Here is a 24,367-nt window from a genome sequence, read left to right as displayed (position 1 = left end):
ATAAATTATTAATCGATCTCACGCTTTAAAATATATTAATGCTAGAATCACACGTGCAAATGGGAAAATTTTGCGCAGCTAGAAAAGGACGTTAACAATATGAAACGTTTAATTGTACGTTCGTTTTCTAATCGCTGCATTTCGATTATATTGCGGCTGGTGCGTCTAGGTGTGTCAAAAGATCCCTCTCGTGACGCGAAAGGGCGCGAAAGGGTGACATTTCTCGGTAACAATCGATCGACGCACGCGAACAGCGCGGATCGAGGACATAAAATCCGAATTATTTCCGAATGGCGTGTGTCTAGAGATTTCGTTTTATTCTCTTTGTCTCTCGAAGAGGCGTGAGCTCTCTCTCTCTCTCTCTCTCTCTCTCTCTCTCTCTCTCTCGTCGGGAAGGGAACAGAGAGATAGCGGCATCCGTCCGTTCCGGTGCCCGTTGCGGGCCGGTCGCCACACCCGCCCGTTTGGGAATTCAACTTACTGCCACTCGAGACTCGCGAGAAGAGCGTTCGACGGTTTCTCCGACGGGATCTAACAGGTCACCGTTTGCGAAAGGCGCCAATTCGCGGTGGATTCGATCGATCGATCCTTTTGTAAAGGACTCATCGCCGTCGAGTATAATTTTTCTTATCAATAGGCGCTTAACTCGATGGAGGAGATAGCTCGGAGGATGTGTGCGTTTGCTCAACTTGTTATCACATTCAAGATTGCCTCGTCGGTGGAATGTCTAAGAAAAGTTTCGTTATCAGCTTTCGAAGTGTAAAGACATTGCCGCCATTTCCATCACACACGATCGTTGCGTTTAATTTGTCTCACTAGCCATTTAACGACGTAGTCACTGTTACTGTTCGACGTAGACGAACAGTGGAAAATGCGTATAAAGGTTGGATTCGGAATCTAAAGCACTTTTGCGATGTTCTTATAAAGTATCATTATCAGCGATAGCTCATTCCGACTCTATTTGTAACTTTTTTCTGAAGAATTTGTTATTAATGCGTATCATTTCGCAGCATTAAGCGACGATCGTTAAATTAAACGGCTTTTTCTAGGAGGGAAGAAGGGCTGTTAGAAATTCTTTGTTTAAATTTAACTCATTTATTTAATGCTAATGATGACTGATTTTAAATATCATATTCAATAATTTCGAAATTTTTAAGATTTGTTGCAATTCCATTTTTTTATTGGATTATTTATCTCACAAGTATTATCTCTACCTACTGAAAAAAAATAATTAGATTCAAAATATCACACCATTAAGAAAGTTAATCGTTAAAAAAATGTATGTCGTAACCATCGCGAGATTGACTATCCCTTATCTATGATCCTTTCTAAGCAGTGACTTTGACCAGACGTAAGGAAACTAGTGAAACTATCTTACGTTAATCTGATGGATGATCGATAAAAGTAGTTAAGGTTGGATATAGCTTCCTCCGTACAACTCTAGCGCTTGAACAAGACCGGAATACGCTTATGCGCTTGCATCTCGCAATCTCGTTACGCTGATCCTTCGACGCTTGAAAATAAAACGGCGTCGCGTTTCTGAAGAGGTTTTCGTGAGTATCGTGTGGCTACATCTACAGATGATATTTAGTCTACTTGATATTCTTGGCGGAATTTTGACTCTTCCGTGCTAATCATATACGTCTGTTGTAAACTTGTCGCGAACGTTCGAAATTTTACGCAAACTGGTCGCGCGTCAAAACATGTGTCTATATTGATCGTAAATTGCCTCGGTTTATGGACTCTTTGAGTTTCGTCTGTCGACTTGTGAAGTCGTCGGAATTCGACGTGCGATCTTTCAACCGCGATTGCGAAAATGTTCGCGGCTAGATTTTAGTTGGAAAATGGAAGCTATTTCGCGAATTCTGCAGTTGCGTTGACGAATATTTTTATTTAGAAATCTTAATTTAACAAAATAAAAATACGATAATTAGTAGAAAGCCTTAAATAGTAAAAATTGATGAAATAATTGAGCTTTTGCAAATGGCAAAGATCTGTATTCTAATTTTATCATTTAATAAGTAGAAATTTTCTTTCAACAAACAATTGCATTAACTTTCAATTTTGAGTTTTATTTTTAACGAAAGACGAGAAGAGCGGGTTACTAATTATTAATATCTACTTTAAATAAATGAAAAGAATGAACAAACTTTCAAAAACAACGATCTACAGATCGCCAAATTGTGAGAGATATTAATTACATTATACATTCTTTAAAAGAGAATCAAAAAATCTATGCAATTTGTTGCAAAAAAGGAATAAAATTCTTTTTTTATCAGTTATAAATTTTTTAACAATGACAAACTTCTGCAAAAATATCTTACAAAATTAGGAATGCTAAAGGATAATCATTTTTCTTTAGGATAAAAAACAACATACTTTTTGCGATTCGATAAGTTAACTTCATATGTTAATATGTAGTAATTAATTTATATATCAAATTAAATGCATGCATAAATTACTCCGTCTGTATTTGAGTCATGAAACGATACAAAATATGCATCATTGTGAAATAAAAATTCTTAACGTTTTCTTGAAAACAAAAATCAAATTTACATCAAAATTTCTAGTTATAAAATCTTGCCGGAGACAAGAAATACGTTACAAACTTATACATAATAAAGTCTTTTCTCATTCAAAATCTGCCAATTTATTTCAAAAATATCTTGTATATATTACTTTTATTCGCAATAATAAAAAAAAACGTTAACGTTTCTCCAAATGATGAAATAGAGCGATCGCGAATTTGTCGATCGGTGGCCGCGAGACGCCGTCGTTACGAAACTGATCAACGGGTAGACAAAGAGGGGACGTACGGGGGATCGAGGGGTAGGAGGGTGAACGGGAGGACCCGGTGGCGTCCTGCGCGGGAAACGGATAACCGAAACTGCCGCGTATGCACGCGTACAACGTGGGCGTACGTGGTAATACAGTGGCCATGCGAGCTTGATTACACATTGCGATCACGAGTGTCCCACGAGCGGGCGGACATAAGGCCTTTTGTCGCACTATGGCCTGCGGGCAGGAAGCACGTAGCGTGACACCCGGCCGCTCGGTGTGCGAGCGGCACCCATATTATACGCTGAGTAATATGTACATGAAGGGAGAGAGATAGAGAAAAGAGATAGAGCGCGAGAGGGAGAATGACGTGCCGTAGAGCGAGAAAGGGAGACGGAGCGATACGGGAAAGGGGGCAGGAGGTGAAACGAGAGAGGGGAGAGGGGAAAAGATGGTGTCCGCGGGGACGACGGGGGACGCGCTATAATACTCGGTGGTGGTCCCATGCCACTACGTGACTTGTGTGCAGCTCTAAGCCGAGACACATATCACCGTCCCGGGGCCCCGTTTCTGCCACCTAAAGGAGCGCGCGGATATATCGCGCACCGGGGCCATTATAGCGGCTACCGTGCCGGACGGACGGTGTTCGATCGGCCTTATTGAATTTGCCCTCCCCCCTCACCCCTGCCCTCCGCTCTCCCCGCAATCGTTCCGCCGCACGGGTTTGTTTCCCGATTGTTCGTCGCGAGTTATCTAAGCGCAGTTTGCGGCTCACCTAATCGGGTCACCTATTCGCGAACGCGAGGCTCTCGAGTTTTTTCACCTAGTCGGGTTTCTGTCCGCAGCGAGCGTTTGCGTTACTGTACACGTTCGGTGAAATCAGAACGCGGCGAGGTAACTTAATTTGGGATTTCCCTCCTCTCTTTCCGTACACGTACATGCGGACACTTATAAGTTTTCTTTGAACCGTTCCGAAAGATTGCTTAATATTTTAAAGCCACGAATAGTTAAGTTTAAATTTTATTCTCTTAAATATTTCGCGCACCTTGATAAGAGTAATTACTATAAATGAAGACTTCTTGACAATATAATTTGCCGATTTTAAATTTTGAATTGTACACGACTTCTCGAATTGAGTAATTGATATTTATCGATCGCATTTAACGTTATTTTCTGGCGATATACACTAAATATTACACGCCACTTGAGAAGTTGATTTTCATATTTTCCTTATCTTGCTTTTATTCTCATACTTTCTTTCGTAATCAAAAAGCATCATCGAATATTCCGTTTGATATTATCAGTCGACTTTATCCGCTTTGATCTCTTCCCATTGATTTGTCTGCGAGTCTGCTTCGATGGTGGCGGCGATTAAATGCGAGACTGTAGTAGTTAATAAATACTTAATTAGACCGTTAATTAAAGAATCGCGGCTCTCTTAAAATAAACCTATTGGCACTTTCGCACGTTTTTCGATTGTATCTTCGCGTATAATAATATCGATTATCTGGTAAGAATCATCCTGACTTTTTGATATTTGTCTTCGTGATCTCTTTCTCTCTTTCTCTTTCTGTCTTTCTCTCTAGTTCTCAGTTAGTTGTAGAAGACGGTGTACTTCGCGATTCGGCCATTATGCCAACCACTATGCTAGACGCTTCAATCGACCTTATTGAATTAGTTTCCGCTGGCGGGCTTGTTTCTCGATTGTCCAGCGTAAACCGCAGAGGTATACCATTTTACACGGAAACCTGTTCGTGGGTTAGCTTGTTGATTGACATTCTCAAGAGCGGTAATCGCGAAAATAAGAAATCTATTCCAGTCTTTCGCGTGATTCTTTCGTCAAGACATATCAAGCGATCTAGGCTAAGATATTTAGGGATATATATCTTGATCTATTACAGATATTAAAACTTACTAACCCGTCCATAACTAATATCTTGCGGATATAAAAGCGTTCAACAGGCCTAGGCCGATTTTTAGCGATTTTAAATATTGAAGACTCTTTTTAATTAAAAAAATATTGATAATATTTGAGATATAAAATTCGCATTTTATAGAATAATTAGTTTACATAGAATAATATATAAATGAGGTCTTTAAGTTTCATTTGTGTGTTTTCAAATTATAATTTGTGAAATTTATTTCATTAATATCAATACAAACAACACTTATTAATTATTTCATTTAATATACACATTTAATATGATTCTTCATATTTTGTTTTCTTTGCTATCTCGAAAAACTCTGTCGAAATAGTTACATTCCCATTTATTCCTGCGACTCGTGCTCATTGAACGTGTCCTGCAATTGTCTACAATTTGCCCGTTAACGCAGCCCAAGGCCGCCGATGGAATTGACTGTTTCCGCAACTCTGCGAGATTTCATTTTGATATCCGCCGCGGTGCGACCTACCGGTATTCCGAGGATTATCCAGTTCCCGCCATCTAAGGATGCTTTAAGCATCGCTCTCGGGCTGTTAGAGCGGACTGTGAGGTCGACGGACGTTTCGATCGACCTTATCGAATTAATTCCCGCTCCTAGGTTCGCACCACGATTGCGGATTATACTCTATTCGGTCACGTTTATTCGCAGTACGTGACTCGCGAGATCTTCGACACATTTACAGTGATTTTGAACACTTTGCTTTGCTATTATAAATTTATATTCAATATGTGTATATATGTGTATTCAATATGTGTGTGTATGAATTTTAACGAATCCTATAATATTGGATCGAGATCTTCTAGATGAACCTACGATACAACGTTTCATGGAAGGGCGTGATATCGAGGGTGAGAACCGTACGAAGGGTGGAAAGGTTCATTTTTAGATCGTTATATCTCATTATTTTTCGGCTTTACATGCCACAGGAGGTTGATAACAATAAACTGCGCGATCCTATATCGGGATGTTTTTTTCAGATGACACGTAGCACGCTATGTTCCAGTTTGATATCGGGTATTCGAATATACACGAAGCGCAAAAGCGCCCCACGCGCGAAAGGGAAGGTCGTTGCGACTAACCGGTTCTCTGTTTAATACGTCGTGTAAGCTAATTGTGTCAGCGTCTATCCTAATGCTGTTCTTGCGAAAAGTTCCTATTTCTTCATACGCGGTTAGAGTCGAAACGTGAAGAAGCGCGAGGTTTCTATTTCAAGTACGAATGATGTCTAAAAAAGTGAAAAGTTTTGCATTATTTACGATAACAGTAACGTGATTGTATTTTCAAAAATGAAAAAAAAAAGAAATTTAGATTCTCTAGATGAGTCGTTTATTTGAAAAGCAACAGGTTTCGAATCTGAATAAGCTAAATAAACTAGAAATACAAACTAATCTCTCAATTTTAGCGAAATTTCTGAAATTTTGCTCGCGTCACTTTGAAAATAAATGGCTCGCTGGATGCCTTTACGTTGGAGCCTCTGAATAAGCTCCGAGAGAGACGAGAGTGATCGGATCTGGTCGAGCGGAGAATATAGACCGGGGAGTTTTTCGCGGCGAGAGTTTTTTTTTTGCGCGCAGGGCGACCGTGCCGCGCGTCTATTATCGGACAGAAAGTGGAAGGCGACGGGAGTCAATTTCCCGAGTGAATTTCTGCCGCGTATTATATCCGAGCAGCTATAATCTACTTCTCCCACTGACGATAGCCTCCACCCGCTCGGCTAGTAGTCCATTAGCGGCGCCCTCGCGCTTAAACGTTTCCGCCGCTTAATTGCGCATAGCTAATTTTCCTCGTCACATTTCGTCCCTCTTTTGTTTCCAGGCGCAGCATCATCAGCGTCGTCGCTGTCATCGTCATCCCCGAAGAAAAACGCCGGGGCGTTTCTCGAACGATACGGTGTTAATGTCGCCGCAAACGACTCGTTGAATCTCGAACGAGCGATCGTGGATAATCCCCGCAGTGTAACTTTGGTGCTTGCAGTGCTTAGTGTCGATGTGCCGGTTGCAAGATAACGGCGAAGAACAGAAGGCCATTCGCGAGGCGTAAACACGCGAACGACGCAAGTATGGCCAGCACGACAATGATGGGTCTTCGTCGCAGAGCGCCGGTGAACAGTTCGCCAACTCCTTCGAGCCAGTCGCCATCCACGACGAGTACGTCGTCATCGAGCAAGCGCTTGAGGAACGAGAACAACAACAGCCCGTCTCACGGCAATCTGAACTCGATGAACGGCTCTCGGGACGAGCCGCCGACGAAGAAGTCCCGCGGGACTTCGACGAGCGGAGCGAAGGGTAGTAGTTCCTCTTGTTCAACCACGAGTACCTCGACCGACAGCCACAACTCGAGGAGTCGCGGAACTTCCATCTCTAGATCGGCCACTCAGACCAAGTCGTCGTCCACTTCGACGGCTGCCACCTCGGCTGCCTCTTCCTCGACGAGCGATATATCGAACGGCACCGCGCTCTCGACCAGCTGGACGACTACGTCAAGCATGTCGGACGTGCTGTCTTACGCTTCCGTGACCGGGCTCAGTTTGACGGGCGGACAAACGGCCGGCCTGTGCGCCGGAAGCCTCGGCATGCCTCCTGCACCGATACCACCGTACATGTCGACCTCCATGGCGACCTTCGTTGGGAACGCCACGAACCTCGGTAAGAGCTCGTCCGTCTCGTACCTCGACATTTCCAACATGACCGGCAGTTCCTTGGCTGCTTCCGGCGTCGCCAACTCGTTAAACAGCGGATACGCGACGAACGGCTCCGCCGCCGTAGACACGAAGAGCGGAATAGCGTTGTCGAATGTCAACGGCGGCTCGTACGCGCAAAAGAGCCCGAACGGAGCCGACGTGGCCGCCGCTTCGCCGAGGAAATTTCAAAACGACGCTATGTTCAACGCTTATCAACCGTGGGTGATCAAGACGTATGGCGATCTGGCCAAGACTAAGACCATCACTATCAAGAAATACGCGCGTATCCTGAGGACGTTGCGGGGCGAGGAAGTGAACAGCGCGGAGAACAGCAAGTTCCGCTTCTGGGTCAAGAGCAAGGGTTTCCATATCGGTCAGCCGGAAGGCTACGACGCGAAACCGGCCGACAGGATTATCGGACGTCACGCCGTCACGAGCCCGGGATTGGATCCACCGCTCTACGTGCCCACGCAGCCGCCGCACAACAAGGTGAGTACGTCCAAACGAATTATCCTGTCTCCTGTAGTTGCGAGAAACGTTCCTCGGGAAACGAGCTTTCTCAGCAGGTAGAGCTCGTTGGTCGGGTAGAATGATCGTTGAAAGGAGGATTAAGAGCGCTCGCGAGAGAGACGTCAAGATATAATCTTTGTCGTTCGAAGAGTCACCGTGATTTAGATTAATAAATGAAGCGCGATAGACGAGTTTTACGTTGGCATATTTTTTATGATAGAATTTGCATTTGTTTACTTACGAGCTTTTAAATGTATACAGCTTTATTTAACGTAAAGCATAAATGCGGGAGGATTCGGATAAAATTAAACATATTTCTGCATCAAGATTCGCATATTGATATATACGTCCATCTTTCGTTGTATTTTACGAGTGATACTCGTAAGAGAAATGCTTAGGGCGAAGAAGAAGCGATTATAACAATTTTCTCGCGTCCTATATTCAGTAAATTCTACCTTCTTATCCTTATTCCTGGAAAATTGACTTTCGGGCTTTTATTCACGCAGATTGGTCGTTTCGCGAGCGGTGACCGTGTGCGGAAAAGAGCAGACCGCAGCCGGTCTACTGAAACCCGAGGTTTACGGGTCGGTGGAATTTATCTTCACGGCGAGTAGAAAAACTGCGAGAAATCTCGGGCGCGGTATATTCAGAAAGCAAGAGAGAGGGAGAGAGAGAGATGGAAAGCTCGCGCAGATAAGGGGGCCGCTTAATTGCGTCTAATTATGTATATACGCTCGTGTAACGGCACGGCCGGTGGCCGACGCCGCCACCTCGTTCGTCGGTGAGAAGGGGAGGGAGGAAGGAAGGAGACCTACGTCGATGCAACGGCGCTTCGATCCACTTGCCGGAGCCTTGCCAAGCTCGGAGTGAAAGAGAAAAAAACGAAGGAAAAGAGAGAGGCCGTTTCGCGCCACGCCATTCGTCTGGTCGGTCTCTCTCTGGCGCAGCTTCCGCGATTTTCTATCCGCGTCTTCTCGCAGGGAAGCCGGCAAAACGAAGCCTGCGAGAGAGGAGCTCTTGCTTCGCCTCCTCATGCCTGATACGCTACTTTAAGGCTATCCGATAACGCGTTAAATTACTTAGACAGCGCCACGTCATCGTGCACGCCCTATCGGGCCTGCGCTGGATATTCCGGGAATATCCTGTGATTTACTCGCTGGAACGTCTTGATTAAACTGGTCATGGTTATGGATAAGCCGATAAACGAAGTGATAATCTAATCTGTAAAATTGATTTATATATATACGTTTCGACATCGAGATCGAAATTTGTGATGCGTTGATTATATATAAATGAAACCGATACATTCTTAAAAAATACTTTTCTAATATATATAAATTAAAATTATCGTACAACAGCTTGAATTTTATTATATTTTATAGCATTTCCTTTTTTTATGATTACATGATATTTTTGCAAATCCTCTAGAATATTGTCGGGAGGAATAATTCGTCAAAATTGTCGCGAACATTTATTTTCTCGGTACTATCGTTTCCTCTATCAGGACACGACGATGCCCCGTTATCATCCGTATATCTGTGAGAGGTGTTCACACGCGGTAAGAGACGCTCTCTCTTTCTCTCGCATAGCGTACACTTTTTCCCCGTTGCTCAATTACATTTCACTCTATCGCGAGAGGCGGACGCTTTCACAGTTTTCTTTGCCTAACGTAGCATACCGCGCGATCCAGTCTTACAAAAATCAGTCGTCGCCTCTCGAGTTCAGCGTTATTTTATCCGATAATTTTCTTGATAAATCGTAGTGAATTTTATTTCATTGCGAAATCGCGGCGACTCGGTAAACGTCAAGTTGAAGTCTGTCCAACTGCTCGTCGTCACTACATTATAGTTTTCGTAATCAACTAGGATTATTATTATTAAATGGCATACAGTCTATAGAATCAAACGCATGAATATATATACACATACAATCTTCTCGTTCGCGAATCTAATTTATATATTCGTCGAGTGAAGAAGGGAAGTAACTAATCTGGACGTCCTTTCTCTCCCTGTTAAAATTGCAGTTCTATTAGTTGCACCTCATAGTTGCTGTTTGCGTGAATCTGAGGCGCGCGTCGCGATGGCGTGGGATTCCGGGCGCCGAAGCGGCACTCTTTCTCACGGAAAAGGAAGAGCACAGCGGGCGCGCTTAGAATTCCGCCGCTTCGCTCGCTCGCTCGGGTCCATCGATCGGGATTCACAGTTCCGGGTGGTCGGAGAGGCGAAGGATTCATCCTTCTCTCGCCCAGCGGCGGCGACGGGATTTTGCGTGCCTTCCGAGATTCTCCCCGTCCTTTTTTCTCTCTCTCTCGCTCTCTGTCTCTCACCACTCCATTTCCGTTCACGGCGTCCCGCAAAATATCACCCGCTCGCGACACTCATTTTTCACGGTTGACCGTCGTCGAGAGCCGCGAGATAACAACGGCGGAGAGGAAAGGTTCGCCACCGCGATAACTCTCACGGGAGAGAGGAGCTTTCCTTCCTCTCCTCTCTCTTCTGCTCCACTCGGTCCCTTTCGCTCGCTCGCCTCGAGGGTGGCAGAAGAGTAGGTCTGGCCAGTCATTAGTCACTTTCCGAAGCAGAGGCACAGACAGGCCGCGGCTCTTCCTCCCGTCCGTTTCGCTTCCTCCTGTTCTATGTTTGCTTCTCTCTCTCTCTACATCCTTCCCCACTATTTTGTCTCGCTCCATGTGCCGTCTACCGGCCGCTCGTGCTCTCCTCTTCTCCGTCTCGCTACGGTTCCGTGCCTTCCTCGTGCCTTTCTTGCACAGTCTCTCTACACCGGCCACCCTTCGTTTCCTCCCTTCACCCCACCCCCGCGCCGACTACGAGACTCCGATTCCAAGACTCGAAGCGGTATAAGTCTCCCCTCTCGTCGGGCTCCGTTGGCTGTGGCTTCGAGACGTTCTCGCTTGCTCCCCTCGTGAGGAGAAACGCCGCCGTGTTTGCCTCCTCTCTCGGTGCTAAGCCTCTCGCGCGTCTATCTTGATTGAGAGGGAGCGCTGGTATGCTCTCTCCTCGTCTTGCCACGTCGTTTTCTCCGTCCTTCTTTCTCGTGATTACGACGCAGGGAGAGAGAAAGAGAGAGAGCGAACTAACCGTGCTTATATCGGTGAACCCGACGAGGATGCAACGAGAGAGAGGTTGTCATTGATCGTCCCGACTGCGGCTTGTGAGCCGCTAAAGGTCCCGTACAAGCACGGGCCCGCCGGCATGTAGTCGCAGCTATGTGTGTGGGTGTATGTGTGTGAGCACACGTGCGTAAGTGCTCCGCTCGTCGTTCTCGTGCGTGCGACGGCGGAAACTTTTTTTTCTCTTCTTGCCCTGCTCGAATTGCAGCGTTATTAGGTTGGCTATAGCGATTCGACACGTAATTTCGATATTTGATAAAAATGTAAAAAACACGTAATAATCACACATTAATATTTATCTTTCGTAAAGATTCTGCAGTTTGCGTGAAAAAAAAAACGTTTATAGATACAATCGTTAATGTGCGTAATAAAATAATGAATTTTAATAAGCTTAAAAGAGAAAAAGGAAGAGAGAAATTTATATATTTTATAAATTTAATCAAAGTTAGATTATATTTGCTACACACACATACTAACGCGCATGCATATAAAGATCTTATTGTTAGACTGTCTTCTCGCCTTTTATTCGCTATGTTGAATCAGACTTTTCATTCTTGTTTTCTGATGATTTCTGTGACATACAAAAATAGCATGAATTCATACAAAAATAGCATGAATATAATAAATAATCTCTAAATACCTGATATGTTAAATACCTGATGACATCTAACAACGATATTTCTGGGGAAAATTGCGAGCGCCCGGGGAGCGCTGCTGGAAGTTTTTAATCAATGGGACAAGGGGAACTAGGACATCCGTGGAATAGGTGGCAAGACGTGAACAAGGAAAAAGACGATCCGCGCGCGCGGAGGTTAACCAAGGCGATAATTCCTCGCTCCGCTTTCGGGGGTTTGGCTCGGTTAACCGAAACCGTGGTTCCGAGGGCGTGTGCCGCGACCCTTAGCCAATAAAACAGTTGACCTCCTTCACCGGAGGAGAGTAGCAAGGCGGAATGGGTAAAGCGACACGATCCCGAGGTCCTCTGCATTTTTGGCGAACGCTACGAATTCTTCGCTAATGGTTCCCTTTTTTTTCCTCGTCTTTGTTTCACATCTCTTTTTTCTCTCTTCCGACAGCTACAAATAGGCCGCACTGATAAGAACGCGTAAATAAATCGCGATCGACCGGCCGATGTAGCGTGATGTTTTCTAAAAGAGGAATAATTATTGGAAAACTTGCGGGGAGAAAACTTTATTTGATTTCTGCAGCAAAATTTACTTTTACCGTTTCATCGCATTCAATTTCCTCACTTTTCGTCGATTTTAATCGGCGTATCTTATAAATAGGATTACAATTGGAAATTGTTTATCTCTGAAAAGATTTAGGTATTTTAATTTCTAAATTTTAGCTCTTCGAGAATATATACGCACAGATTTTAGGTGATGTGTAAAATAAATCACGTTATTCGATTCCGCGAGTATCGATGTCGATAGAAGGCGAGATAAAAAAAGCAACATCCGTTAACAGTCGCGCCTCGTAATGGTGTTCGATGCTGATATATTCCGTATATAAGATCGCTCCGCGCGCCCTTCGGCCTAGCCCTTAGCGTAGTTCAGGCAGCAGCGCTTGATTATTATCACCGCCCCTGCCTCGATAATGAAAGTACGTGCGCGCGCTCCCTTACGTGTGTATATACGTATATGTGCGTGTCTGTGTCGGGAGCACCAGGGTTCGCCGCCTGGTTGCATTCGGGCACCGGCGGTGGACGGGACCCGATGGGAAGTGCGGCGGCGGTAAAGGGATAGGGGGGAGGCTACAACGAGGGTGGCTTCGAGGCGTATACTCGCTGTGTTTCGGCCCTGCTGAGTCACGCACTAAAGAGAAACGCGTGAGGTCTCTCTCCGTGAGGGACGAACAGAGGGTTCCGAACGACCACGACGACAACGACGGGAGCTTCGTGCGGGAATTTTTATTTTTAGCATGCCACACTGATCCGCACAGAACCCTCGCCCCCGTGCTCGATTTTTAAAAGACAATACTTTTTAAAATTGTACTTTTTACACAGAGGAAAAAAGAGGGAAATATTTTTTTCGCAATAAAATAATAAATACATTAACTTTTACGAAAAACGTATCTATTTGGGATGGATATGTTATAAATATAATAACGATATCGCTCAAGTTGTATACATTTTCAACAATAGAACGCAATATGTTACAGTAATTAAATTTGAGAGAAAACTTTTGTAGTATGTTTTTGAGTTCAATTTTAATTATTAAAACGAAACAATATTTTTCGAGATATACATTATTTACTATATTAAAGTAATATTAAAATTTTTATAGAATTCCTTCTAATATCGATGATGCAAATCGGTTAACGAAATTAGATTGTCGCGCCGTATTTTATGCCTGATGTTTTTCCTCGCGATGATGAAACTCGGTCCATTGCGCAAGCAGAATTTTATTTATAAAATCTGGGAGAGAGAGAGAGAGAGAGAGAGGAGCTAAGCTATAAGTCTACGGCTTATCACGAGGGTAATGTTGGGTAAAGATTGTTATCGCTGCTATCTTCGTATCGATAACCAAAGTGCACGCTCTTCGTTCGTGCGCTCGTGCTAATGCTCCGAGATTAACCCCTTCGTTACTCCGAATTTTTCGCCTACTAAAATTAGGAACTTTTCACCACCAATTTGCCACATTATTATGTAACGTTATGTGTTCTTCTCTTAATTTACGTGAATCATTCTTTCGATCAAGTTGGAATTCTGTGGTATAAATTCCAACTTGATCGAAAAAGCCGAATTTTAAATAAATTTATGAAATCTACACTAGATATTTATCCGAAGAATTTTAAACATAAAAAGATAACTTTGGTTTCTTCAAGAACAACTTTTCGTCTGATAAGAAAAGTGGTTCAATTCTAAATTTTTATTAGATTTATAAAGTTAAATTTATAAAGAAATCAAAAAAATGTAAAGTATCGTGAAAGATGAGCATTATTTTTCCCGAAGAGATTAAAATGCAGTCACGAGAGGATTAATCTTGCTGTTCTCGAAAGAGATGAAGAGAAGGGTGAATGCAGATGAATTCATCCTGCGAATTCTTTCCGCGAAACAATCCGCGAAGAAAGCAGAGCGGCGCAAAATTTGCCAGGCATTAAAACAGACAACTCGCTGCACTAGGTGCATGGATAGGAAGAACGGTGTTAGAAGCGACAGAGCAGCCATGGTAGCGTGAAATACTACACTGCAATCTGGATTTCCGGGCCTTAACTCGGTACGCTTACTCTGTAAATGAACTAACAGGAGCAGAGTTTCTGGTTCACCCCCGGGATACTGTTAGCAATGTATATCCTCTGCTCCAAAAATTAACACACATCCGAAATATGACATGTACATATATATTCACATACATATATCTTTCTATATCAGGATATCCTCTTAAAATTATTACATTCTATATTTTTATCAATTTTTGCATTAAGATTTTACATAAGAGGCTCGATGATATTTTTGAAATAATTTGGCATGACTTTTTGTCTAATAAAAATATTGGGACAAGATTTGCGAAGGAATATGCGAATTTTCAAAATGCGATTAGGAGACTATAGCAAAATACGACACGAATGTCAAATTCCTGCATACAATATCGCATTAATTACATAATTGGACTCATATGGAGCCTAAGTTCCTACATTTCGTTTCGAATGCACTCGATCGTTCCCATCGGTGGCGCACGCATTCGTTAGGACCGCGGAATATCTCTCCGCCTAGCGGGGCGAATTTCGTCGCTGCTCTCTCTCTCTCTCGAGAAGAGATTTTGCCGGTGGTTCGCATACCGGCCGACATACCGGCTCGCTGTTCGTCCGCCGGCTACGCGGAATGAAAGCGCGCGGATCGAGAGCGCGTACGCGCCGCGTCGAGAACTCGGGACCGGCTGAGCCGTTCTGGACGGCTAAGTCCTGGGGTCCCGGCCGCCCCGTTCCCTCGGTCCCCTCGCGCACTCAGCGGCTATAACGCGCGGCACGTAACCGCGGCCGGCGGCAATTAGTAGCGGGCCGCCAAGGGAGCCTCGGCCTTTTTCCCCAACCTGCTTGCCAACCTCCGCCCGTTCCATTCTACCTCTCGCTTTCTCTCTCCGACACCTACCTACCGACCGCGCTCTCTCTCTGGCTCTCTATCCGCGATCTATCTCGTTCCACTCGTTCGCGGCGTCCCGCTCGCACGTCCGCTCTTCAGCATCCACGTTTCTCTCCTTCCTCTTCCTCTTTCCGCCCGCGGCGTATCGCATCGCTCTTCCCCGGTATATCCCCCCTCCCTCCCTGATCTCTTCTTCCTGCCTCTCTTTCTTTCATGCCGGCACTCCTGCGGCGCGTTTTCGCTCGCTCGTGTGTATACGGGACTCGGATTCGCTTTCTCTCTCTTTCTCCCTCGTTCTCTACACGATTCTGGTCTCTGCTCTCGCTTGCTCGCGTGCGCGATCGGTTTCACGTCAGGAAAAGGGCACAGGGGAGAGGGAGAGGTAGGAGGGAACATCGGCGAAAAAGCGACGGAGATGGTTGCGTTCAGGAGCAAGAGGCAGAGGAAGAACGCTGGAGAAAAAGGGACGAGGGAGAATGCGCGCGTCGGGTGAAGAGAGAGAAGGACTGGGATTGTGCGGTGGCATAAAAAGAGGCGTAGCAAGAGAGAAGAAAAAAAGAGCGAGAGGAACCGCCGTGGCGAAAGGGAAGAGAGGAGAAGAAGGAGGGATGGAGAGGGAAATGCAGAAAAAAGCGGTTGAAGAAAAAGAAAAAGAGAGAAAGAGAGACGGGGTAGAAGCCGCAAGCTTTTTGTCCCGCCACCGCCGCAGCCACCCGACAAAAATAGACTCCGTGTCCCTCGATTCGTCTGTGCAACGACGTGCAACGCCGAGAAACCTTCCGTCCTCGTCCCGTGCGCGAGCGGCGTCAACGGGTCTCTTCCGTCCTCGTCGTCCTCTTCCTTCTTACCGTTCTCTCTCGTTTTTCCTTGAAGAGCCGTATTCTATAGCCTCCGTCGCCGCTGATGTCCCGAGAGAGGAGGCCGAAAGAGCGCGCGAGAGAGATTGTAAGAGGGTGGCCGGAGATGAGACCGATAGAGCACGCCTTGATGATTCTTATCTATCGTAGGCGGCCTGACACCCGATGATGCGGGCGTGGGCGCTTAGACGTTTAGGGCGGGGGTCGACCCGGTAGAGTTAGACAGGGAATCGACCTCCCTTCTACCGACCTCTCCCTTCTGCTCGTCGACCGATATACCTATCCGATAACCCGACAGCGCGGCAAATCGCGATATGTATCGACCCCTTTCCAACGACCGCGCGCTCGCCAACCCCCTTCGCTACAAATAAGCTCCCGAACTACTTATTCACGGATCTCCTATTCGGGAAGCTTCGCGGGAAGGAACGGAGTTCGCCGCTTCCCGTGGGATATTCCGGATCCTCCGTATCGCTCGCCATAGGTACTACCAATTACCTTTCTCTTTGTGAAACTGCCGGGTGCCTTTTAGGATTTCGGAGAACGACGTGATTTCGAGAGACTATGGTGCGAATTATTATAATGGATCCAAACAAGAAAGAAAAAAAGAATCGAGGCAATTAGACACAGTTGGAAGAAAATGTAGCAGTCCCTCTTTAAGAAAATCGTTTTCAACTGTATTTGGTCATAATATAACATAAAATAATATACATTTTTATACATTACCATCATTATATTTATATACGTTATAGAATGAAAAATCTATAAATAATAAAAGAATCGATTTTGATACATCATATGTATCTCTTATCCTACATAATATATCGAAGATATATATATTTCAATATTCTGTTATGCTCATGATTTTTGAAATGTCTCGAAACGCTTTAATGATCATTCATATCAACGTACGAGATTGCACAGTCTGACTGCAGTAATTTGATCTTGAGATTAAGTCTTTATTGTTTCATGTATCACTTTCGAAATTGTAAATAGTCATTTCTAATAGTCATTTAGTCTTTTAATTTCGTTATTATTTAAGAGTACATAGCGTAGCGCAAGGTTTAAATTAAAGACACAAGTATCATCATTTATTACTAATTACAACAATTATAATATATCGAAAGAAATTAAATATTTTTGAGAGATCAAGATTTTTAATTAACTTATCTTTAGATATTCCGCGAAAATTTCTGCTTACTTTTACATCGCAAAGGTATTATATTTTTTATATTTACAATATTATTTTTTTCAAAGATCAAGTTTCTTTCTCGATATCGTACGATTGTTCGATTCCCTCGCGACCGAGTCCTCAAGTCGACAAGTCCGTGCGAAGCCTCGCTAGAGCATCCGGCACACGTTTCCCCGACTCCCCGGGGACGACGATCGCCGGGACCGAAGTGAATGCCGCGCGCAAGATAGACGAGGACGGCGAGAGAGAGAGAGAGAAAGATATATAGAAACGAGCTCTCGAGTGAAACTCCTCGCACCCGGTATCCGGTATCCACGGCCAATTAGCCGCGCCTCTCTTACCACTTTGGCGTTTCTGTTACTTTCTTTGTTATCCGCCGCTATAAACACCACCGAGGATGCTCCGCGGTGTGCAAGCTGCAGCAATTTATGGGCCGTGGCTACCGGAAGTGTGTGGACCGGCTCTCTTCTCGAAAGCGATATTGTCATCTCTTGATCGAGGCTTTATCGAAGCTTTATTATACGCTTTTTATTTTTCAACGAGGTTTTTCCGCAGAGATTAAAATTATCAGCGGAGAGAGATATCAAAAAATAAAAGTGTCCTGTATTCTACTTACTAGAATCACAAAAATAATATTCTATAGATGTATCTTTGCATTTAAAAAATTTGAAAGAATCGAAAATATTTAATATAAGTTTATTTCGCTTTTTTTAAATGCTATAAAGAGCGCAAAATGTTACGTTAAGACACGCTTGCGAGAAATCTATATAGGTGAATATTTTATTCTCCGCGCATACTTCGGATGCTACGGTTCTTCGACGTAACCCCAAATCGCTATTTATGGAGCGTCCGGCTGTCGCTGCATATGGCAACACTCCGACGTGCATTCCGACATAATAGGAGCTTGAAACGCGTAAGCCGTTCGTAAGAATCGTAAGAACTTGTCTAACTCCGAAGTCCGTGAAGTCCCAAACTGAGGGCCCGAGATCTAGAATGATTTACTACGGGCTCACGCGAGGTGAGATCGTCGACCTTGGAAAAGAGGTAAGGGGTCGTTCATGGCTCGTCACCTCCGGGATGAGTTCGGGAAGCTTTCGTTGATTGTGGTCGACTGCTGGAGGTCCATTGTGCTCCCCTCTCACCGCACGGATTTTCGGCAAATGCCCTCGCTTTTCTCTATTCCCCGGACCCACCGGTGCTTCGCAGTTTGTTTGTCAGCCTGCACGTGACCGGCACAGTATTAGGATTCAAGCTGGGCTCATCGATCGGTCATGGTGCTCTCTTCATTAAGGCAAGTAAATCCCGGCGTATCTTTCGAATCTTTGCTCGGACCGGCTTTACCTAACGGCTTCGCGTCTGGAATACATTGAAAGGCTGCGAAATGTCAAACCGGGCAGCAGCTTCCGCAAATCTGTCGGCGGTGTGCGGCCATGTGCGTAGGCGGCGATTGTGACGTGCTTGTTCGTCGAACTAATCACTCGAGCGGCGCAATTAACCGTGCATTTATGGATCGGGTTTCGCGATAAAACGCGCCGCTCGAAAATTACGACCGGACTGTCGCGATTATTCCACAGCGCGATTAAGCGCATTCGAATGTGTGCGACAGTTATTTTTAACACGGGCGAGAATACACCGGCAAACTTGCATTTTCGCGCCTATTGGCCGTAATCGCTATAATCTCTATAATCGCCTGGAAATAGGAGGATCGTTACATTTTTCCTTCGACGATCGAATCGATATCCGATAACGCCTTATCCGGCACTTTCGCGCCAAGAGCACCGTCTGCGTTATCGCGAGGCGATCTGCGTAAAATGCATAAACGATAACACGCGGCTGTATAGGTATATATACGCGTGTATAGGTGTCCGTGTATAGTTATCGGGCCCGAATGTGACTCTCGCTACCGCTGCCGCCGCCCGGAATTATCTCCCTCGACAACGATATCGATTGTCCCGTCAGATAGCGCGCCGCGTGAGTCGGCACTTGGTCGTTCCGCTTCTTTCCTTTTTGATCCGCCGGCGGGATAAGCGGGGCCGGGCCGGGCTGTTCCGTTCCGTTCCGGACGGACTTCGCCATCGCGACATGATCGATTTTCGCACCGCTCCGCGGCGAGATATTATTCCTTGGTCGGCGTTGTGCGGCGACGAGCGCGATCGATACGCCCGATCTGTCGCCGCGAGACTAAGCGAAACGGAGCGAGAGACGAGAGGCGCGCCGCGCAATTTTCTTCGACCGTTTAACCGACCGCGACGAACTTTCTTCGAATTCTCGGCTTGGTACGGCTGTTGCCCGGCTCGTCTCGTTTCGCTCGTTTTCTTTTGCAGCCAGCGTGAAACGAGCGAAAACTCGCCGATCGGAGTCGCGCAGCCGGCGATTTTCAACGAGTTCGTACCGTTAATCCGTTTTCCGGGAAAAAATCTTTGTTCCCGAAATGTCGATTCGAAATATATCGGAGAAATATTGACTTTTCCCTTCGAACTCTCTGTATTTTCGCAGCGCGTATTGAATTTTTGTTTCGATATTACAAATCCTGAAAATATACTGGATTTTTATTTTTACACTCGAGTTAAAATATGTTTGACTATCAATTTAATACCGGGAAAGAGCAAATTTTCTCCGCGTTTCGGGGAAATTTGTATAGTTTCACGATCACTGATTGAAATACAAGATTTATGTGTTCCGTTATTAGTTAACTAACGTGACAAAAATAGAGCGCAAAATTGCAAAAGTATTTGTATTATCGTGAATATTTTAGCAAGACATATCTAACTCGAATATCTGATATTGATTTATGGTATAAAGATCGTTTTTTCACAAAATATTTCAATGTCTGGCTACAATTAAGCTACTAATATTAGCATTCTCGCGATAAATGTAACACTAAATCTTTGTTTTTATTTTTAAGTTGAAAGTCATATGTGACATATTGTATATTGCCGTTATTTCATAATTTAAAGATATCAAAAGCGGTTATGCTCATTATTTTGCTGTATCACAGTCACGGAAAATATTAAACTGTTTTGTAGAGATGAATTTATTTAAAAAAGAACGCAAGTAAATTGCATGAAATCTTAAAGACGCATCATTCAATCTTTCGCCAAGTATGCCATTTATCAAAGTCCACTCAAATGCTCCAAGTTCGCAATTATTACATTAAAAAAAAAAATAACGATATACAAGAAATTAAGAATATTCGCATAAAAATCATGAGTATATTATAAATTATTATATATTATGCAATAACAAATACAAAATAATGAGCACGATTAGGAATTAAATCGCGTCGAAATTCGCACTCGGGAAGCCTTACAATCGGTCTCCCTCCCATTGTCATTCGCCGACGGCGCTTCCGTTCTATTCGATCCACTAGCGAAGCGAGTTCGCGCGAACGAGTTCCACATAGGGCGACGGGACCATCGATTTCCCAGGCGGCGGCGGCGGCGATGGCGATGGCGATGGCGATGGCGGTGGCGATGGCGGTGGCGGTGGCGGTGGCGGTGGCGGTGGCGGCGGCGGCTGCGGTGGTTCGTGGCGCCATGAAAGAAGTCGGGGCACGGACATTTAAATCTAAAAACGGCCGGGCAAAACTCCCGACCCCGGGGTAATTGGAGGGTCGCGGAATTTGTTGCTTCGCCGACGTGGTATGAGGGAGAAGGACGACAAGGAAGGGAGGAGAGAGGGAGAGAAGGTGGATGGAACACTAAAATACGAGCGCCGGTTAACGCGAGCGGGCAGGCAGGTAGAAAAGCTGAGAGAACGAGGGAAAGAGCGCGTGCGTGTGTATGTGTCTGTGTACGTGTGCATAGAAAGAGACGGACGAAGAGAGAGAAAGAGAGATATATATGTGCAGAGGAATCGAAGAAGGAGAATGGTAGGAAAAAGCAAGAGAGAGAAAGAGAGAAAAACAAGTGGTCGACGATGTGACGAGAAATCGCAGAGCGGTTGGCGAAGAGAGAGCGAACTGGGATAAAACGGATGCGCCGCAAATCCGTCCGCGTATAAGCGAGTTAGAGTCGTCGGTGGTCGAGATAAAGAGCAGCGGAAGCGGAATGCGTGGAAGGAGAGAAGAAGAGAGACGAAGGAACGGGAAGCGTATGCACGGGCCGGCTGCGTCCGGAAAGAGCGGTACTGTACTCCGGCTATCCACGGTCCAAAGCACCTCACGGACGTAGCGAACCGCGCGAAGAAAAAGGAAAAGAGACAGAAAGAGAGAGAGAGAGACGTTCTCTTTCGCGCGCTATCCGGCTATAAGATAAAGACGGCGGGACGACGTAATGGGTCGTAGGCGCGAGGTTTGCGTGTAATTGGATTCATCCCCCAGGCGTTAAACGCGTCCTGCGTCCTTCCGCTCTCTCGTTCTCCTCGCACTTTGCCGTCCCTCGGCTAAACCCCGAGGTGCGAACCCCTGCTGTCGTCCGTTCCCCTCCCGCTCCCCTTTCCTCTTCGTCTCCATCTCTCCCGCTCGCCTCTCGACCGAATTAACCCCGCGCTATCGCGAGACAGGCGACACGAGGAGGAGGCGAGCGGCGTGGCGGGTGCGACAGCCACTCCGCCGTCGCCTTCGCTCTTATCTTGGTAACTTTTCCGCGGTCGCACCCGCCGACGTCCCTCGGTGCTTTCCGCGTTCCCCGTCCCGCGCGCTCCGCCGTGTCTGCCTTAACGTGCGAAATTTCCAACTTCCGCCGCCGCAGCGGGTCGTAAAACTCACGGTAGTCGCGGGAGCCCGGCTTTAAGCTAAAGAGGTGGAAAGAGAGAGAGAAGCGCGATAGGAAAGAGGGAGACGGGAACATCGCGTGCGAGCGAGCTCGATGAGAATAGGGCTTCGTGCGTGATAAAAGAGAGAAAGAAAGCGCGCTCGAGTTGCGTGAGTTCTAGAGTACGTACACCGGCACCGAATCGAAGCGGATATGAAAGATTACATTGCGCGCGACTCGTCTTGGAATCGCTCGCGGATATTCTTCAACGTGGATGCGTAACACGTTGTTTGCGCGTAAATGATATTGGATCGCCGCACTTAAAAGTTCGTTAATCAACTTCACGTTTTGCGGTTGCCCGTTCTTTCATCGGATCCCGATTCTTGAGATCCCTACTTCCTTGTTTCGCCAGCTCGCTTCCTTTTCGACGTGCTTTTATTAATAAACTAATTTGATCAGTCCCAGGTGTGATAAACATTTCTTAATGATAAATCTAGTGAATCGTTAAGTTAAAACTTGGAAATTTTGGAACTTTGTCTCATGGCAGAGCGCAAATAATTTTCACGACGCACACATACGTGAAATATCTAATCTCGTGTAATTCCAGCGAAATAAAGACGTTTGTTCAGGATTTGTTGAACTCTAAAGCAAAGTTCTAAATATGTACGATCTCGAGAGCCTATATTCGACATGCTATTGTAAAACGCCGCTGGATCGACGGCGACGAATCCCCCTTTGAAATCCGAACCGGCGTTGAGACCGAACGCTTTCCGAACGATCGATTCGGGTGAACGGGCGTACGTGATCCTCGGATACACCCAGTATAATCATCGTGTCGTTCGCGGGACCGTTCGGTGGCTCTGGGCTTTTAGCGGGCGACGATCGGCCAGCTGGTGTGTCGTCGATTCGCCGATACAGGGAAGCCAAGCCGGGAAGAGAGCGCGATGCCGAGCGTGGCGATGTAGTAGAGGGATTCGGGAAAAGGGGTTGCGCGAAAGCGAACGAGAGAGCGAGGAAAAAAAAAGAATTATCCAACGGAGAGAGAGAGAGCGAGAGACAGTCGGAGGATGCGGTGGAGGGGAAAGGAAGGAAAAAGCGAGAGACGCAAAATTCAGAGCTTGGCTCAAAGCGGCGCGGCTCTGCCCGGTTTGGCTTGGCCCGGCTCGGCCTCGTGCTCGACCCTGCCTGGCCTACAGCGCCTCCTCCTCGTCCTCTTCGTCTCTTTCCCTCCTCCCCCTCCTCCGCGTCCCCGCTACCTCCCCCTTTCCCCTCTTCCCTACCCACCTCCTCTCCTCTGCAATTTCCAACTCCTCTTCCTTCTCTCTCGCTAGAATGCCGAACGCGAGCGTCTGGTTAATGAGGCACACGCACACGCCCGCGCGCACGCGCAGCCCGCTCGTCATCGTTCCCCCGCGTCGTCCCCCTGCTTTGCCGCCTGCCGTCTCCCTCCTTCGACGTTTCCCTCCGCTGCCGCCCGCTTCTTTCTCTCCGCCGTCGCCGCCGCCGCCGCCGCCGCCGCCGCGGCCTCGAACACAATGCGCCACGTCGCGCTGCCTAGGCGTCACGGTAATGACATACTCCCACATGCATGCGCGCCGTCCGATATCGCACCATCTACTAGCAACAGCAGCGGTAGCGGCGGCGGCGGCGGCAGCGACAGCATCCACGGTAGCAGCTGCAGCCGGCTGCCGTTGCCCGCCAGGAAGCTACCGCGAGCGAGCGACGAGAGCGGTGATTGATCGCGCCGCCAAATCGCGCGGCTATCGCATAACCCACGGTGAAAACTGACGTCGCGATTTTTCGGCGATTCTTTTTTTTTCTTCCCTTCCTCTTTTTTTTAAAGCAATTTATTTCACGCGAAATGATCGACCGACCGACTTCGCGACTCATGAGCCACGCGAAACGCTCTTAGTTCATTGAGCACGTTGGATTTGGGTGATAAACTTGATTGAATTTGGTTATGGTCTGAATAGTAAGTGGAGGACTTGGACAGGGGAATTATAGATGGAGATTTTTAGCGTTTAGGGAAAAAGCGTGGCTGTGTTTCGTACAACAGTTCCGGTGAATGAAGACAAATGTAGTGGAACGTGGAAGCGATGTGTATGAAAATATCAAGCGGAACACATTTCGCGCAACACTTTTCAGACTACAATCTCCACATTAAATATTTTTTTTCGCTAAAAGAAAGTTTTTCGACGCATGAAATAAATACAATGTAACTGAAGCGGAAGCGACCGTGGAGTTTGTTAAACTTTGGGTATTTAAACTGTTGTTGTTATTGTTTCGGGCGGTTGCAGCGAGTTTGTCGATGCTGAGAGAGAAAAGCATTTAAAATCCGCGGAAAGACGCTTCGATCCACTGATATTACGTACAGATCGATACCAGACTGTACTGGATTGGCCATAAGTCCAGAGGGATCGATATTCCCGTATGCAATCAGATATCGTAGTACCTAGCAACAGCTATATACCGATGACAGTGACGGCAACAGCATCACATATCGA

The 24,367-nt window shown here is 46.0% G+C and overlaps 1 protein-coding gene across 6 annotated transcripts in view; it reads left to right on the top strand.

Annotated features, from left to right (window-relative positions):
* The window catches only part of LOC145963888 (uncharacterized), a 95,697-nt gene that overhangs the window by 51,146 nt on the left and 20,184 nt on the right, over positions 1 to 24,367 (top strand). For all 6 annotated transcript variants that reach the window (XM_083086223.1, XM_083086214.1, XM_083086195.1 and 3 more), the window contains one exon: positions 6,538 to 7,891. In XM_083086223.1, coding sequence (XP_082942349.1) covers positions 6,782 to 7,891 — 1,110 coding nt within the window. In that variant the 5' untranslated portion in view covers positions 6,538 to 6,781. The remainder of the gene's footprint in view (positions 1 to 6,537; positions 7,892 to 24,367) is intronic.

Source organism: Camponotus vicinus, unplaced genomic scaffold (assembly GCF_025532165.1).
Source record: "Camponotus vicinus isolate PSW18456_S1 unplaced genomic scaffold, iyCamVici1.0 SCAF_1, whole genome shotgun sequence".
NCBI lineage: Eukaryota > Metazoa > Arthropoda > Insecta > Hymenoptera > Formicidae > Camponotus > Camponotus vicinus.
The sequence above is the reverse complement of the archived record's forward strand: the minus strand, read 5'-3'. Positions and strand labels throughout refer to the sequence as shown.